Here is a 16,504-nt window from a genome sequence, read left to right on the forward strand (position 1 = left end):
AATTGTATTTTTTAAATTAAAAGCCATTTAAACTTACTTGTGAAAAGAAAAATAATAATAATAAAACTGTTAAATTAAGTTGTGCTTTCAAATGAATAGTAGGATATATTTCAATAAATAGTGGCAGCAAAGAACCATGAGACTAAAAACTAAAACACAGCTGAAAAATATAGCGTTATTTGTGGGTTATTTGGACTTTAGGGATAATTTTTGACAGACACAGGGGAAAATGAAATATTGGGAATCCTTGGAAAGCATTTGAAAGTTTAATTAAGTAAGACTGTCATTGATAAATCATACAAGCAAACTTTTGTGATCCCCAGTGCTTGTAAGTGGGGGGGTCACGTTTGCTTAGGTTGCAGCAGGGTAATTGCGTCCCCTGACATTTCAGGCCCTGTGAAATTAAAGTGGACACCTATTCTCTGATCAGCTGTTGGTCACAGCATCCAGCTGCTCAGATATCTCCAAACTCCCATATTTGTCTGTTATACTTGTGAATAGCATGCATACATGATCACTCATAAGATAGATGTCATGAATCTGGAGTCGAGAAGGTGCTGTTTTTAAAAAAAGGATGATAAACAAACATTTTGAAACACCAAACCCCAAATTCCAATTGTATTTTGTTTAATGAGAGAAAAGGAAAGGAATAGACTACCCCTGAATTTAAGAAAGCCATCACTTGTATGATACAACTGCTTTCTTTGATCGCCATCTAGTGGTCAATATGGTGCAGGCTGAAAAAAAGTTTTGAGCTAAGCTACTTTTTGTTCCCAATTCAAGAGAAAGGTTATCTGAATAATTACCTCAAAACCTTAAACATACCAAGTCAAATTTTGGGATTAAAACCTTAAGAACTAATCATCATGCTTTCAATTAGTAAAAGTGACTAAGGTCACAGTCAATTACTCCTTATCCACAATGACTAAGAGTCTGTTCATTAATGCAACACACATAGGCCCAGATATGCTGAAGGGCATTGCTCCTCATCAGCCTGAGCAAAGATTTTAGTCTTTCTCCCTTTAGTCACGACAGAGCCAAAATCATACTTAATACTTCTGACTTAATGTGCAAATGTACTTTCATACTTGTTGTGGAGGTTTGCCTACTTCTTTGCTTTTATTTTCCAATGACATGCATCTTACGGTGCTATAAAAAACTAAAAGATGGTCATTTTGTCTTGCAAAATGCAAAAGACTTGTGCCTTTTAAAACAAAACAAAACTCCTAGGGGTTGCAGATCTGACCAACTACAGTATATGATGTAAACTTCTGATTGCTGCAGTGGTAAAACAACACAATTCCATTTGTGATTTATGATTTATGTGAATTCAGGTATAAATAAATGAATTTGTTTTGCACATAAACCATTTATAAAACCAAAACCAACTAAACCAGTGTAAATTGTTTTTCTCACTAAATTCTCTTTTTCTCACTTCTTCGATAAGAAATGAAAGACACATGCAATGCTGCACTAAGTTACATCAGCGTTTAAGAAGTAACTTTGCTCACATCTTACATCATACATGCTTGGCACAGCCCCCAGCTCAGCCCCATAACTCAATTGAGGTTCACTGAGGTTCAACGAACATATATGGATATATTCTTAAAACATTTTAAACAGAACCAATGGTTGAGTGTTGTGCCACTGTAGCAATAAGACATCTGCCACATGCAAGACTGAAGTCTTGAGAGAACGGAGATTTAAACTGAGGATTTAAAGAGACTTTCCGGTAAACAACAGATTGCCATTTGCAGCAGAGCCACATGTTTGGACAACACATACCACACACAGGTGGTCAATGCACAAAACACATGCTTTTGTGCTTATAAGACACTTCAAAATGTACCTAATAAAAATCTGAACTTTTTACAGCAATGTTTTATCTTTAATGCATTTTTATGGAATAAAATTCTCAAATGCTCATTTGATGCACATTTGATGCATAGAAAGAAAGAAAGAAAGAAAGAAAGAAAGAAAGAAAGGTCGCCACAACATTATAAAATTCAGGAAAATACTATATTAAGTTCAGTAAAATTATAAAAGTTACTTTGAAATGTATATAGCCATTTCTGCACCACACCCACAGCCTGAAAAAGAAGTCATGCTTTGACGTGGCACTGTTGGGGGAGGATGGGGAGCATGTCTTCACTTTGTGATTATAATGGTTACATCATATATCCTGGGGTCATTTATGTGATTTATCGACAAACAGTTGTTTCAAACTTTATATTCTAGCATAAAATGCACATTCTGTTCTGTGAAACACTGCCAACTCAGCAGAGCAAATTTGGGTTCAGTGGTAAAAATATTATATAGGACAAAACATTATCATCTTCCATTACACATTTCATGACAAAATATACAATTTTATATTTACAACTTTTAGTTTAAATGAAGATGACACTAGTTTAATGGCAGAGATTAACTGATTGTTTGCCAATTTCAGAAGGCTTTAGGACCTTGCAGAGGTTGAATCCTGTGGTCATTGGATCCAGAGGGAGGGCTCTCCCAGCTTCCCTAGGAAATCCAAACATCCTCATTTGAATAGCCCGGCTCCAGCTTCTAGAAGTTTCTTTCCTGGAGTATAAAGGCCTCTGCTTCAAACACTCTGCAGCAAAGCAGCATCTGGGAAAAGAAGAAGAGAACATCTGAGAAAAGAAGAGGAACACATCTGAGAATAGAAGAGGAAAACATCTGAGAAAAGAAGAGGAACACATTCAAACAACTGTCCAAGGTAATTATTGGGGGAAATGCTTTTATTTCACAAATATTTATTTGGAATGGCTTTTTTTTTTTTTTTTTGCTTGCAATCTAAAAAGGCTACAGGGTCAGAGAATACTCTTCTTTACTCTTCTTTCTGCTTTTCAGCCCATTTTGCACTTTTAAAAATGCATTTACAGGCAACGCAGTCCAAAATTAAGTATAAGGTTATTTATATTTTTGATTTTTTCCCAAAGAAGAAAGGGAAAAATAATTTTCTTTAGTCAAAAAACTGCTAAAACACCTACAGGTCAGTTTTTCATGCGTTGGACAGTCATAGGATGTTCAATGATGCATATTTTTTCAGATGTGTGTACGATTTTTCCATTATTTTTTACCCTATATTTACAAAAGAGTGATGAAATCTTTCCAATCAGGAGTGGTTTTATGCTATCACTCAATCAGTGCTACCTCTGGAATTCAGATGTGGGTCTACTGTGGAAGTTCTGATTGGTTGAAAGTTTCCACCTAAGATCTTCTAGCCAATAAGAAGAGTCGACATGTCTTTCTTTCTCTGTGTGCATGAAGTAGCAGCAGACCTTGGCTTCAAAATAAACCTATGCTTAAGAGAAGCAAGGAGTTCAAGGAGGGTTTTTTTTGCACGTTATCCAATGCATATAAAGATATTTTTGTGTAGACTACCCAAAAGCACCTCTTGTCTTTCAGAGTTAAAATCGCAATCGTTGACAACTATGAATATGAAAACGTATCAAGGTATCCAAGATGATAAAAAAAGCAACATACAAAGAAGAAACAGATAAAAGACACAAACATAATAAGTGAATGAATAACCATGCTGACTTACATACGCTGCTATCTTGAGGTTGTTAGTGGATAGGGACACATAACATCTCACAACAACAGTTTTAAATCAAACTTTCAACATGCAGTGTAATCTCTATATGCAATAAAGTTTTTAACATTTATTTTAAAGTGATTTGGCACATTTCAGAACTGTATAAAATGAGCAGACTGATATTAAGCAGTGGATTCCTGTCTGATTAGTCACTGCCATCGCTTTTGTTTAACAGGTGTGATCTAGAAACATGGCGTACAGGCTTTATTTCTGTAGTTTTAACTATTTAGGGTGCATACATTTCAAAAACATAATAAATCAAAATACAAAATGGTTTAAAACTGATAAAATGATCAAACAATTCACTATGCAGCCTTTTGTTCCTAAAACAGACACACAGAAAACCTACATTTCCATTACTGAAAAATTGGTGATTTTACACTCAGTATCACTTGTTGCTTCTTTTCTCTTCTAGGCTTTCATTGCTGCCCAAAAATACAGCAAGCATGTTGGTATCCAACCTCATTGCTCTGTGCCTTTTGGCTGTGGCAGTGTCCGGTGAGGACAAAAAGCTGAGTCCCCATGCAACCTCCATGGCAGACACCAGCGCTAACCTGGCCTTCAATCTCTACCACAATATCGCCAAAGAAAAGGATCTTGACAACATCCTCATCTCTCCTGTGGTGGTGGCCTCCTCTCTGGGAATGGTTGCCATGTGGGGCAAATCCTCCACTGCGTCCCAGGTGAAGAGTCTCCTGAAGGCTGACACCCTGAAGGATGACCATCTGCACACAGGGCTGTCCGAGCTTCTGACTGAGGTGAGCGACCCCCAGGCCCGCAACGTCACGTGGAAGATCAGCAACAGGCTGTATGGCCCCAGCTCAGTCAGCTTTTCTGACGACTTTGTCAAGAACAGCAAGAAGCACTACAACTACGAACACTCGAAGATCAACTTCCGTGATAAGAGAAGCGCCATTAACTCCATCAATGAGTGGGCTGCCAAGTCAACTGACGGAAAGCTGCCAGAAATTACCAAGGATGTGAAAAACACAGATGGGGCTATGATCGCCAATGCTATGTTCTTTAAACGTAAGTGTTCAAATTAAGATGTCATATAAATTGCATTTAATTATTCATCCCGGACGAACCCCCAATTGATATTTACTTTCATAGTTCCAAGAATGTCTGTATGAATTACTTTTAAATGATTACATTTTATTAAATTATTCACACAGATCTAGTCACCATGTCCTGGCTTTTTTATATAGATAGGATGAATATTTACTTGAATAGTTACAGGAATCTCTATATAAATCATATTTAATTAATAATTGTTCAATTCTATTTAATTATTGATCTTGGCAGGCCCCATTTTTCATGTCCTGTTTTTTTTAATAAATGTTTTGCTATGATGGATATTTACGTTGGCAGTTCCTGGAATGTCTATAAAAAATTATACTTAAATACTAATCATTAAATCATATGTAATTATAGATTCAGAAGTCAGCATTGATATTTACTTTTGATAGATATTTACGGTTGATATTTATTTTATGTAAGTATTAATTTACATTATTTATCCTGAAGAGAGCCAGGCCAAAATAACAAACACAATACTGACTAGAAAGACCAACCTAATTATTAATATTAATGGCTTATTTCTGTTCCACAGCCCACTGGGATGAGAAGTTCCACCACAAGATGGTTGACAACCGTGGTTTCCCCGGTTTCCCGCTCTCACGCGATCTCTGTTCCAATGATGCATCGCACAGGTAAAACCAACAGCTTGTTTTGAAGTCTCTTACTCAAAATCTACTATACCTACAAGTGAACTTAACATTATTTAACTTTGCACTTTACAGATATCTACGGCTTCTATGAAGACACACAGAACAAGCTGCTTGTGGTCAGCATGCCTTTGGCACATAAGAAGTCCAGCATGATTTTCATCATGCCCTACCATGTGGAGCCTCTGGAAAGGCTGGAGAAACTGCTCACTCGCCAGCAGCTGGACACCTGGGTCAGCAAGCTCGAGGAGAGAGCGGTCGCCATCTCTCTACCTAAAGTTAGCATGGAAGTCAGCCACGACCTTCAGGTAAACATGGCTGATTTTTGCTATATAGTTGCTATATAACAACTACTACTATTTTGTGCATGAAATATGAGGCTCTTTCCTCTTGCTTTGCAGAAACATCTTGCAGAACTTGGTCTCACTGAAGCTGTGGACAAGTCTAAGGCAGACCTGTCCAACATTTCTGGCAAGAAAGATCTTTACCTCGCCAATGTCTTCCATGCCTCTGCCTTGGAGTGGGACACAGAGGGAAACCCATTTGACACCAGCATTTATGGTAGCGAGAAGATCAGGAACCCCAAGCTCTTCTACGCCAACCATCCCTTCATTTTCCTTGTGAAAGACAACAAGACCAACTCCATTCTTTTTCTTGGCAGGCTAGTTCGGCCTAAGGGTGATAAAATGAGAGATGAATTGTAACTTTTAGGCTATTTGAATTTTCTGATGTTTTAAAATGGTATTATTGTTATTATTGGTTTGACTGTTACCTCATGTGGCCATTCCGATGGATTATCTGTGTATGGACAGTCTCAGTGAACCTTTCAGTACAAAACCATTTTTAAGGAGACCGGTTACAGTATAAACATCAGGAGTAATGCAATCCTATAGGTGAAGAATTAGAACCCTACAAATGTAACCAGAGATTTGACATCAATTTGTTTGTGTATTATTCAATCAGACACTATGCTTAAATTAAGTGTAGTGCCATTGATGTTAAGCTGTGGTATTTTAGATTGTGCTTGTAGAACCTCTCTTTATGAGTATGTGACAGCTGTGTAGGGTGTGCCTTATCTTTAATGTTTAAAGGGAAAAGGTAGTCCTATTCAAGTGTTTCTCAAGCATAGTTTGTAGGTTTCTATGATTTAACTTCCATCCAACAAAAAACTCTTGGCTCCTGCACTTATACCGGTCTCCAGTTTCTTAGATGTCATGTTTAAATATGTCTTTATCTTTTGAGAAAGTGTGCTGATTTTCTCCTTCGTTTCATTCTGTGAATTTCTGTAGTTTTTTTTTTCCAATAAATTAAATAAAAGAATATTCAATTCAATAAAGAAATTTTTAAAAATATATACTGTCCTGTTTTTATTTAAATAAATGAATAAATCCATAAAATAAATTAAAACATAAATAAATCCATACAAAAGATCAAATCTAAAATAATACATACAACAAATAAATAAAATCTCAAATTGAATAAAAGCCATACTATCCTGAATAACTGACAATAACTAATAACGACAGATAAAAGCACAGCGCATTGTCACTGCTCTGTCATTCCTAACAGTTTAATCCCAGTCATTCCGCCTGGTTTGTTGTGTCAACCCTCTGTGGACTGGAATGTGAAGCTCTAGCTGTGTGTTTATTCCACTGAGGGAATAAAATGTTGTCTCACCTCCTCACCTGTTAAGTGACACAGATTTCCCAGACACCGTGCTGTCTTTATGGCACCATAAACCTCTAAACCACAAAGTTTTGACGTGAGGAAGTAACTATTTCCTTTCACACTAGCAGATCCATCCTGTAGGCTGAATGAGCCAATGAGTGGACATATACAATAGAAGGATTAGCGGCTGGAGTCGAGGGCTCGCATGATGAGATAGGCATCAGAAGAGGCTAAGAAAATAGTCAAAGAGGAGATCGTCAAGATAAATAACCAACCTGTAAACCTTGCCAGGATAACCCAGCCGACGTAATGTAATGTGCATAATATTCATAAAATGAAAGCAACTGGTTTAAGGATTATGATTAAAGAGAATAGGCTACTGAATGTAGGCTACGGAATCAATGCTTTGGGTTGATCTACAGAACAAAACCTTTATAACAGGGCCATCTTGTGGTAAGCAACAAAACTGCAGAAAAGACCTCCAGTTCTCAAACATTTTGTTAAATGAGAAATGGTTGAGAATAAAGAACAAACCAAAAACAACTTTAAATTTTTCGACACAGGCTTTTATGTCACAACACCTTTTTACTTATATTTACTTAGGCCTACCTGTTTACTTTTATTTTAATAAATAAAATATAATAAAATTAGCTGTCGCCGTTGCTAATTAGTGTCGCAAATTCTAAAGCTTAAATACTGTAGCCTACTTTGTACTTTTGAAGTAGGCCTAGCCCTCACTTAGAAAACTTGTTTGCAACATATGCCTAAGTTTTTTAAGTACTTTGTGTTGTAAAACAAAACGTTAAAGTTAAACCTTATACAGTCTACGAGTTAAACACATAGCCTACTTTAGTTTTTTAGTGTTTTTCCATAAATAAAAAAAATCGCCATACTAAAACCAAAATAGGAAATAATATTGAGGGGACCTGAACGCAAGTGTTCATCAGTGACAAGAACAATGATTTGGTGCTTGCCTTGATATGCTGCGAAATATAGCTAATATCAAACCTGATATGATTGACATCGGTAGCCTTAAACAATTAAACAACTTAAATTAAATTAAATTAAATTAAACAGTTAAACTTTCTTGTGTAACACGTACGCCAGCGGTTGCGCGCGCACACCGTTAAGAAACCTTGAATCAGGTGACTCATCTGTTTTGAAATGATGGAAATTATTGTTTACTGAGGCTGTTACTTAGCTTTCATTATAGCCTGTAATGCAAGAAGAAACAAAAAGGCATGGCAAAAAATGACTTGTTCAACTGTGTTATTGTCTGTACCGAGCATCAGAACAACATTGTCTTTTGCTAGCATAAAATTGAACGTTTCAAGTCTCCTAATGCTATCCTTATTAATACAATTGCTCATGAAATGTAACAATTATAGTATAATATTGTACAGTACTTATATACATGTTTAACAGACAATTAAAAATGCCAGGAGTGCAAAACTGAACTATTAAAGAGAGGCCTGTTGAGATCTGACAGGCCTTTACATTGACTCCCAGAAAATGAGATCAGTCAGAAAAATTATTATTAAAAATGCCACTCGGGCTGTGCCTGGTAGGTTTTGATTTACAGAAAATGCAAGTTATCATTTTAAACAGCTTATGTAAGGCAGTCAATCCCTCTCAGACAAACCCAGCCTACATGTTTAATACAACTTAAACTGCACAGCATCTTAAACATTTCACTTTACATCCAGTACAAGCACATGTGCTTCATCAGAGAGAGACAGGACCCTTTATTAAACCGAATTGTCTGATTTTATATGTAATTTAAAAGCAGTATCAGTTTTGCCCTGTTTTCTAAATGTATTGCCAAGTACAACTAATAAATATTATGCATAGTATAAATAAATATCTTTGCATAAATGACCAGAATTCACAGAATTATTGCATTCCATTTTGTAATTTCTCTTAAGCAACTTCTTACTCAGCATAAACACAGTCATATTTCACGATTTCATGAGTCCAGAGACAACGTACAGCAGCCTTACATTTGTAATCACTTGCTACCAACCAACCTCAGTCGATCTGGCTTTTGCATAAACATCGCTAGAATATCCCATTTGGTCTTTGCAGCAGATGTCCACTAAGCCTTGCCAAATCTGATTATGTCACTACATTGTTTTTTGTTTAGAGAAGATCAAAGAAAATCAATTAAAGCTCCACCATGAGTAACAAATATGTGAGAACACAAAATGTGAAACATCTGTGAAAAAAAACAAACAAATGTGAACTCGCCTTTGGTACGAGACGCACACTGAGCCACTCTGTGACCAAAACAGAGTAAGTGTGACAGTGTTAGACACTGGGAAAGAAATATATTTTCACTTACTACATGTTCTTCAGAGGCCATTTCATTAGCGCTGTTGTTTCTGCTGCGCTGGGCAGAGTCGGATTAGACAGACGACAACCAATCCTATTAAAGTAGTCTTTGTAAGCTGCAGTGAAACACACATGCTTGTGTTGTCCATTGTTTCCCTCCCATGCAACTTGTCATGTGTCTTTCCTTCTTGGTCAGTTTTAACATCCTTGTGCTTCTCAGATTTTGGGCTTGTCCACTTGTCTGTTGGCCTTGCGAAATATTGACTTGATCTCCTCCGTCATCATGTCTTGCCAGTTATCTCTAAAAGAGGAGAAGTAATTTAGAGAGTTATCGATGATGATGAAAGACAGAATTGTTTATCATTTTTGGACCTTGGTAAGTAATGCATTTCAAAAAACCTGCAACAATACACAACATGCACAAATAATCGGATAAGCAGAAAGTCCGACACCACAATAACCACCATCACAGCACAAACAAACCCACCAGAAAACACCCTAACCAAATGACAAATACAGCACAGCATGCAAGGTACTACCTCCTTGCAAATGTCTACGGGTTCATGCCTTTTTCTCAGCTTTCCTTCTCCTGTAAGCCTCAATGTCCTCAGGTCTCAAACCATGGTTGTCTTCCCTGATGCATAAATCCAATTATCCAATCCGTAAATAGTATCCCATTCATAAGTACAAAGAGAATTAATCTAAACCACAAAATGCATCTAAAAGTACAATTTATTTGGAAAGTGGTGCAGTAAAATACAATTTATATTCAGTTAAATAAAGTGCAGTATAATAAAAAGGCCACTGCTTATATATACTGTATATATATGTGTGTGTGTGCATACAAAATGTATATTTGTTTAAAATAAGTGGTAAAATACTATTAAATCCTTACCCTGGTTTGATCTCAGGTGGTTTTGGCAAAGGCTTTGTAAAATTAGACTTTCCTACAAGCCAGTATGTTTCTTCAATGCCTTTCCCCTAAAAAAAATCCATAAACATGAATAAAAAATGAAAAATGTCCACTGTAAGTTACTGCAAAAGTTTGGGGGTCAGTAAGATTTTTGTAATGTTCTTGAAATAAGTCTTTCATGCTCACCAAGGCTGCATTTATTTTATCAAAAATATAGAAAACATTTTTTGTTTTTTGTTGCAATTTGAAATTATTGTTTACCATTTTAATACATTTTAAAATCATTCTAATATACTAATGTGGTGCTGAATAAAAATTCTCACTTATTTAAAATAAAAATCTTTTACATTATAAATGTCTTTAATGTCACTTTTGATCAATTTAATGCATCCTTGCTGAATGAAAGTATTAACTGACCACATATATTTGAACGGTAGTGTATGTTCAAATATTATATAGTTATTATTTATTATTTAGTATGATTCTTAAAAGAAAGTGTTTGTGTTAGTACCTTAAGCTCAGTCTTTCCTCGGACTTCTATTTTGTAGCCATCGTTCAGTGAGCGGAGAATATTCACTGTACTAATGTTCACATGAATTCTGTAAGCTGAAGGAAATAATGTTTATTGATGTATCTTCTCATTATAGTGCATCATGGGTTAGTAAATCACAAAAATATCTGAATGGAACATACGCAACCCTGTAGATTCCATACGAGAGGCGGTGTTGACTGTGTCTCCAAAAAGGCAGTATCTAGGCATAGTTAGACCCACGACTCCAGCAACACACGGACCTGGATAGAGAAGAAACATGATAGGATGAGGGACAAGAAGTACAAATTTGGACATCAAAAGATTACATGAGCATCACAAGAGGGTTTTTGTTCAGTACCACTAAGCGGATAAAAACAGCTGGAGATTGAGAGCTCACCTGAGTGAATGCCGATCCGTATTCTGACCGGAACTTCTGGCATGTGCCGCATCTTGAAGGAGCCCACGGAGCTGAGAATGTTCAGGGACATGTTGGCGATCTCGGCTGCGTGCTTGTTGCCGTTCCTCTTCGGCAGCCCAGAGGCCACCATGTAGGCATCTCCAATGGTTTCAACCTGTGATAAAGAAGAGTTAACTGGCTTTTCATGGAAATCGATTGCTGTTCGGTTCTCTCAGACTTCCAACGTACCTTGTAGACATCGTGGCTGCCAAGCACGGCATCAAATAGGGAGTAAAGGTCATTGAGCAGGTCTACAACCTCAATTGGGTCACTAAGGGATGAGATGGTGGTGAAGCCTACAATGTCACTGAAGTAGAGGGTGACTTGATCAAAGTACTCTGGCTCCACGGAGGCACCGGTTTTCAGAGCTTCTGCCACAGAACTGTGAATGAAAAATGACATGAAGCTTAATTTGACATAGATGTTGATCCAGGAACAGGTCTTAGTGGAGAAAATAAAATGAAGTATGCAACCGTATGTGAAAGGAAGTGTTGGTGTGTGAAAACGTATACTCACGGAGGAAGCATCTCAGCCAGAAGCTTCTCTGTCCTCTGTTTCTCTACCTCCAGCTCCTCTGTTCTTTCCCTGATCAGGTCCTCCAGGTTAGAGGAGTACTGCTCCAGCATACGCAGCATGGAGTCAATAATATTGGTCTTTTTGCCCTTGTTGATGAGCTTGAACTGAAAACAGAAAATAAGGAACCATTATCACTGAATATAAGAAAAAAAATCACTATATACAGGTAGTTGTCTTTTAGACCTTTGCCAAGAAACTTTCATGAAAGTGTCTTTAATGTAAAATTTGGGAGTAAAGCAATCCAGTGATATATATATATATATATATATATATATATATATATATAGACTCTTATACTCACAAAGGCTGTATTTATTTGACTAAAACTTTGTATTTATTTGATTACAAGATTACAGTACATCAGTAATATTGTAAAATATGTTAACTATTAAAAACTTTAAAATAACTTTAAAATAAATTTTAATATATTTTAAAATGGTTTTTATTCATGTGATGGCAAAGCTGAATTTTCATTGCTCAATTTCAATTACTCCAGTCTTCAGTGTCACATGATCCTTCAAAAATCATTTTAATATGCTGATTTGTTGTTCAAGAAACATTTCTTATTTTTTACCAATATTTACCTGGAACATGGAAACCATGACACATTTTTCAGTATTCTTTGATGAATACAAAGTTCAAAAGAACACGATTTATTTGAAATATCTGAATTTTTTTGTAACATTAGAAATGTTTTTATTGTCACTTTTGATCATTTTCATGCATTCTTGCTCAATAAAAGTATTAATTTATTTTGAAAAATCAAAATATATAATTAATAATAGCAATAATACATCAGATAACCCAAAATAAATCAATTATGATGCTAAAACAATAATGGAATACAATAAATAACAACAATAAAATAAACAAAATACAATAAAATAAAATGGCTGGCACAATATACTGTAAAATCATTATACAAAGTAAGCAACCATTCTAAAACTACAAAATTCCTTAGATTGCATGTTTGTTGCTCTGCCAATGCACTCAATAAACTCCAAAAGCAACTACTCTAAACTCACCTGATCAAAGATCTGATCAAAAGGAGGCCTTCTATCAGGCTGTTCAGTCCAGCACTGCTTCATTAACTGGATGCATTCCAGTGGAGCTTGATCTGGAGCGACAGTGGGCCTGCACATAGGCGGAGGTTTCTTCACCTTCCTTATTATCTCTGTGGATACCATAAACATGCCATTGCTTAAAAAGTGATGCCAAATTTCACTGATAATACCTGCCCAGTTACTGTTGTAACAGCCTGTTTACCTCTTTAAAACTGGTTCTTCAAACTAATACTGTAAGAGGAATAATTTTGTAGATTTTCTTTATAACCAACCTTCAGGAGACAAGCCGAGCATGCAGTACGGCGCTCCTCTGACCACCACTTCTTGAAGTATAATCGAAAAACTGTACACATCTCCTTTATAAGTTCCTTTTCGGGGACTTTCAGGGTCTCTGAGAAGTTCAGGAGCTGTCCAGAATAGATCTGAGAGACAAAGAACTGCCTTATCACATTTTTGTTTAATATCAGAGAATTGGATGGAGTAAAAGTGAGATTTGCATTGTAAATAAACCAGATTTTTAAAAAGTAAACACTCATACCCTCTGGAGGTGGGGTCTCCTTTGGAGCTTTCTGGGTCTCAAGAATCTCATTGTATCCATAATCAGTGATCTTTAAGACAAAACGTCCATCTACTACACAATTATGAGACTTCAGGCGCCCATGAGGAAATTCCCTGTGGTGAAGATATTTCATGCCCTATTGGATGGGTACCAGAAACCAAAGACAGTACTAATTACACATACAATGATATGCATCAGTTAACAGTCATCATATAAAAAACAATGTCATATTAAAATTTAAATCAATTTATGCAAATTATGGTTTAATATAATAATAATAATAATAATAACAATAATAATAATAATAATAATATTGGATGGGTACCAGAAACCAAAGACAGACATTATAAATGCATTTGAAAATGATCTGGAGATTACATTTTCACATTAATATTCATTATAATGTTCAAAAGTACCTTAATGAGATCCAGCACTAAAGAGGATTTAAACATCCAGTCCAGTTTGACATCTTCATTGCGAAGGAGATCGTGTAGACTCCCTCGAGAACAGTGTTCAGTCACAATAGCAAACATCTCACAATCGGTGAAGAACCCCAAAAACAGATTGACATTTTCATTCCGTAGGTCCTTCATCTGGGAATTATAAAGATGACAGGAAGTGTCACTCAAAGAACAAGCTCATACCAAACTGTTGATTTTAAATAGTGTTTTGAGCCAATACCTTGGTGAAGATCTTAGTGGTGCTCTGTTTAACCTCCTTGAAATGTCCCTCCTTAAATTTTTTTAGCCACACCCAGTCGCCCTGCAAAGATCAAAATGATTTCAATTGTGTCAAGTTGAAAAAACATGGTGTGTTCAACAAAAAAAATTGAAATGACACATAAAATCACCTCATATACAGCCACGTTTGAAGTTTCATGTGTTGCTGTTGCCATGCTATTCACAGAGCGGGAACGTTCACCTGTGCTCTTCTCCTCAATGTAACTTTTTGAGTCGCAAAGATCCTCAAGGGTGATTTTCTGTGAGAAAAGAGATACATAGAAAATATAACATTTTCAAAAAAGGGCTTAATGTTTAAATAAAACAGCTGGTCGGGTGACGCATACCCTCTTGCTCAGCTGAGGGTTGATGAAGGTCAGATCCTCAAGCGTAAGCAGGATTCTGTTGGGCCCTTTGATCAGCTGGATTTGTTGGATTCGCCTCCTACAAAGTTCAGACAAGATCACACACAACTTCTTGTACCTTCTATATATTCATGAATTGAAACAAATCTTATCAAAACCACAGCAATTATTACCTTACGAATAGAGCTAGACCAATAGAACCAAGAACTATAATGAGGACAATCACAAACGCTATGATGACATATGTTATTTCCACACCTATAACACAAAAGAATAAATTAGCTAACAAATGCATAGCATATGTGACCCTGGACCACAAAACCAGTCATAAGGGTCAATTTTTCGAAATTGAGATTTATACATAATCTGAAATCTGAATATATAAGCTTTCCATTGATGTATGGTTTGTTAGGATAGGACAATATTTGGCCGAGATACAACTATTTGAAAATCTGGAATCTGAGGGTGCAAAAAAAATAATTTAAAAAAATCGCCTTTAAAGTTGTCCAAATGAAGTTCTTAGCAATGCATATTACTAATCAAAAATTAAGTTTTGATATATTTACAGTAGGAAATTTACAAAATATCTTCATGGAACATAATCTAATGATTATGACCTAATGATTTTTGGCATAAAAGAAAAATCAATCATTTTGACCCATACAATGTATTTTTGGCTAATGCTACAAATATACCCCAGCGACTTAAGACTGGTTTTGTGCTCCAGGGTCACATATAAGTTACTAATTACACATACAATGATATGCATCAGTTAACAGTCATCATATAAAAAACAATGTCATATTAAAATTTAAATCAATTTATGCAAATTATGGTTTAATATAATAATAATAATAATAATAACAATAATAATAATAATAATAAATATTAATAATAACAACAACAATAATAATAAATCATACAGTCATGATGTGACAGTAACAATAATCATATGAAAACAGCAATGTCATATTGGTTAGCATGATTAAAAATAAAACATTACTGTTTCATTTTAATTATTAAATGTAATTGTAATTTATTATTTCTTTAAATTATTTGGCTTCGAATAATAAAAATAACAATGTTTCAAATTTATTAGTTACAACAAAAAATTCAGCATAAAGATATTCATTTTGTTTTTACTATGCTCATATATACAGTGGGTACGGAAAGTATTCAGACCCCCTTAAAATAAATATATATAGAGAGAGTGAGAAAGAGAGAAAGCTGCTAATGTAACTATAACTAAATCGTAATTATTAATTTTAATTGAGTATTTCTTCACAAAAATTTATTATTTCTAAAAATATATATATTTTCTTTAAAATATTTCTTAAAAGAATAATAATAATAATGTTTAATATTGATCATTTACTAAAAATATTGAAGATAAAATACCAAGTAATATTTCTTAAAATTATTTGAATTTGAATGTTATTATTTTAATAATAATAATAAGAAGAAGAAGAAGAAGAAGAATGCAGGTGGCTCATAAAGGTGCTGTATGTAAGTTTTTGACTCTACTAAAGCATAAAAACACCATAATATGTTTGCAGATATTTAAAAAAACATGCTAAGTTAACATACTTAAAAACAATGCTACAGTCAGTTATTCTCCTTTGAAAATGTGCGTTCCAGGCCAGAATGTAGGTCTTTGTTTTGGTTTGTGAAACCCGCCCACTGCCAGTTTACCCAATTGTATTTCGGCACCCTGGGTTGCCAGTTGGCGGAAAACACAGCGTATTTCATTTCATTCATCGTCATGTGCGCTCGTTCCTGTTGGTGTCGTCAATCTGGCAACCTGCGTGTGCGTCAAGTCTGAGGAGGAGGGGCCGGGTGAAAAAAACCTCTCCAATATTTTTAATTTGGACTGCAATACCTAGTTCAACCACTCGGTGTAAATCCTACATACAGCACCTTTAACCACTGATTTCTAGTCGTGTCCTCTTTTGGAAGGCCAAACAAAGTAGTTTC

General features: G+C 35.5%; 1 protein-coding gene and 1 pseudogene across 3 annotated transcripts in view; one reads left to right on the forward strand and one right to left on the reverse strand.

The window, feature by feature from the left end:
• The first annotated feature begins 2,469 nt into the window (after positions 1-2,469).
• Positions 2,470-6,127, forward strand: LOC107714180 (serpin H1-like; annotated as a pseudogene).
• Positions 6,128-9,478: 3,351 nt separating this feature from the next.
• The window catches only part of gucy2f (guanylate cyclase 2F, retinal), an 11,811-nt gene continuing 4,785 nt past the window's right edge, over positions 9,479-16,504 (reverse strand). For 2 of the 3 annotated variants that reach the window (XM_016519934.1, XM_016519935.1), the window contains 15 exons: positions 14,704-14,788; positions 14,513-14,609; positions 14,297-14,425; positions 14,128-14,208; positions 13,863-14,039; positions 13,426-13,582; positions 13,160-13,309; positions 12,849-12,997; positions 11,764-11,927; positions 11,437-11,629; positions 11,188-11,362; positions 10,952-11,050; positions 10,770-10,864; positions 10,241-10,326; positions 9,479-9,646 (listed from right to left, as the gene is read on the reverse strand). In XM_016519934.1, the coding sequence (XP_016375420.1) occupies positions 9,562-9,646; positions 10,241-10,326; positions 10,770-10,864; positions 10,952-11,050; positions 11,188-11,362; positions 11,437-11,629; positions 11,764-11,927; positions 12,849-12,997; positions 13,160-13,309; positions 13,426-13,582; positions 13,863-14,039; positions 14,128-14,208; positions 14,297-14,425; positions 14,513-14,609; positions 14,704-14,788 (1,922 nt within the window). In that variant the 3' untranslated portion in view covers positions 9,479-9,561. The remainder of the gene's footprint in view (positions 9,647-10,240; positions 10,327-10,769; positions 10,865-10,951; positions 11,051-11,187; positions 11,363-11,436; positions 11,630-11,763; positions 11,928-12,848; positions 12,998-13,159; positions 13,310-13,425; positions 13,583-13,862; positions 14,040-14,127; positions 14,209-14,296; positions 14,426-14,512; positions 14,610-14,703; positions 14,789-16,504) is intronic. The other variant, XM_016519936.1, reaches the window with a different exon arrangement.

Source organism: Sinocyclocheilus rhinocerous, unplaced genomic scaffold (genome assembly GCF_001515625.1).
Source record: "Sinocyclocheilus rhinocerous isolate Xijiao unplaced genomic scaffold, SAMN03320098_v1.1 scaffold1561, whole genome shotgun sequence".
NCBI lineage: Eukaryota > Metazoa > Chordata > Actinopteri > Cypriniformes > Cyprinidae > Sinocyclocheilus > Sinocyclocheilus rhinocerous.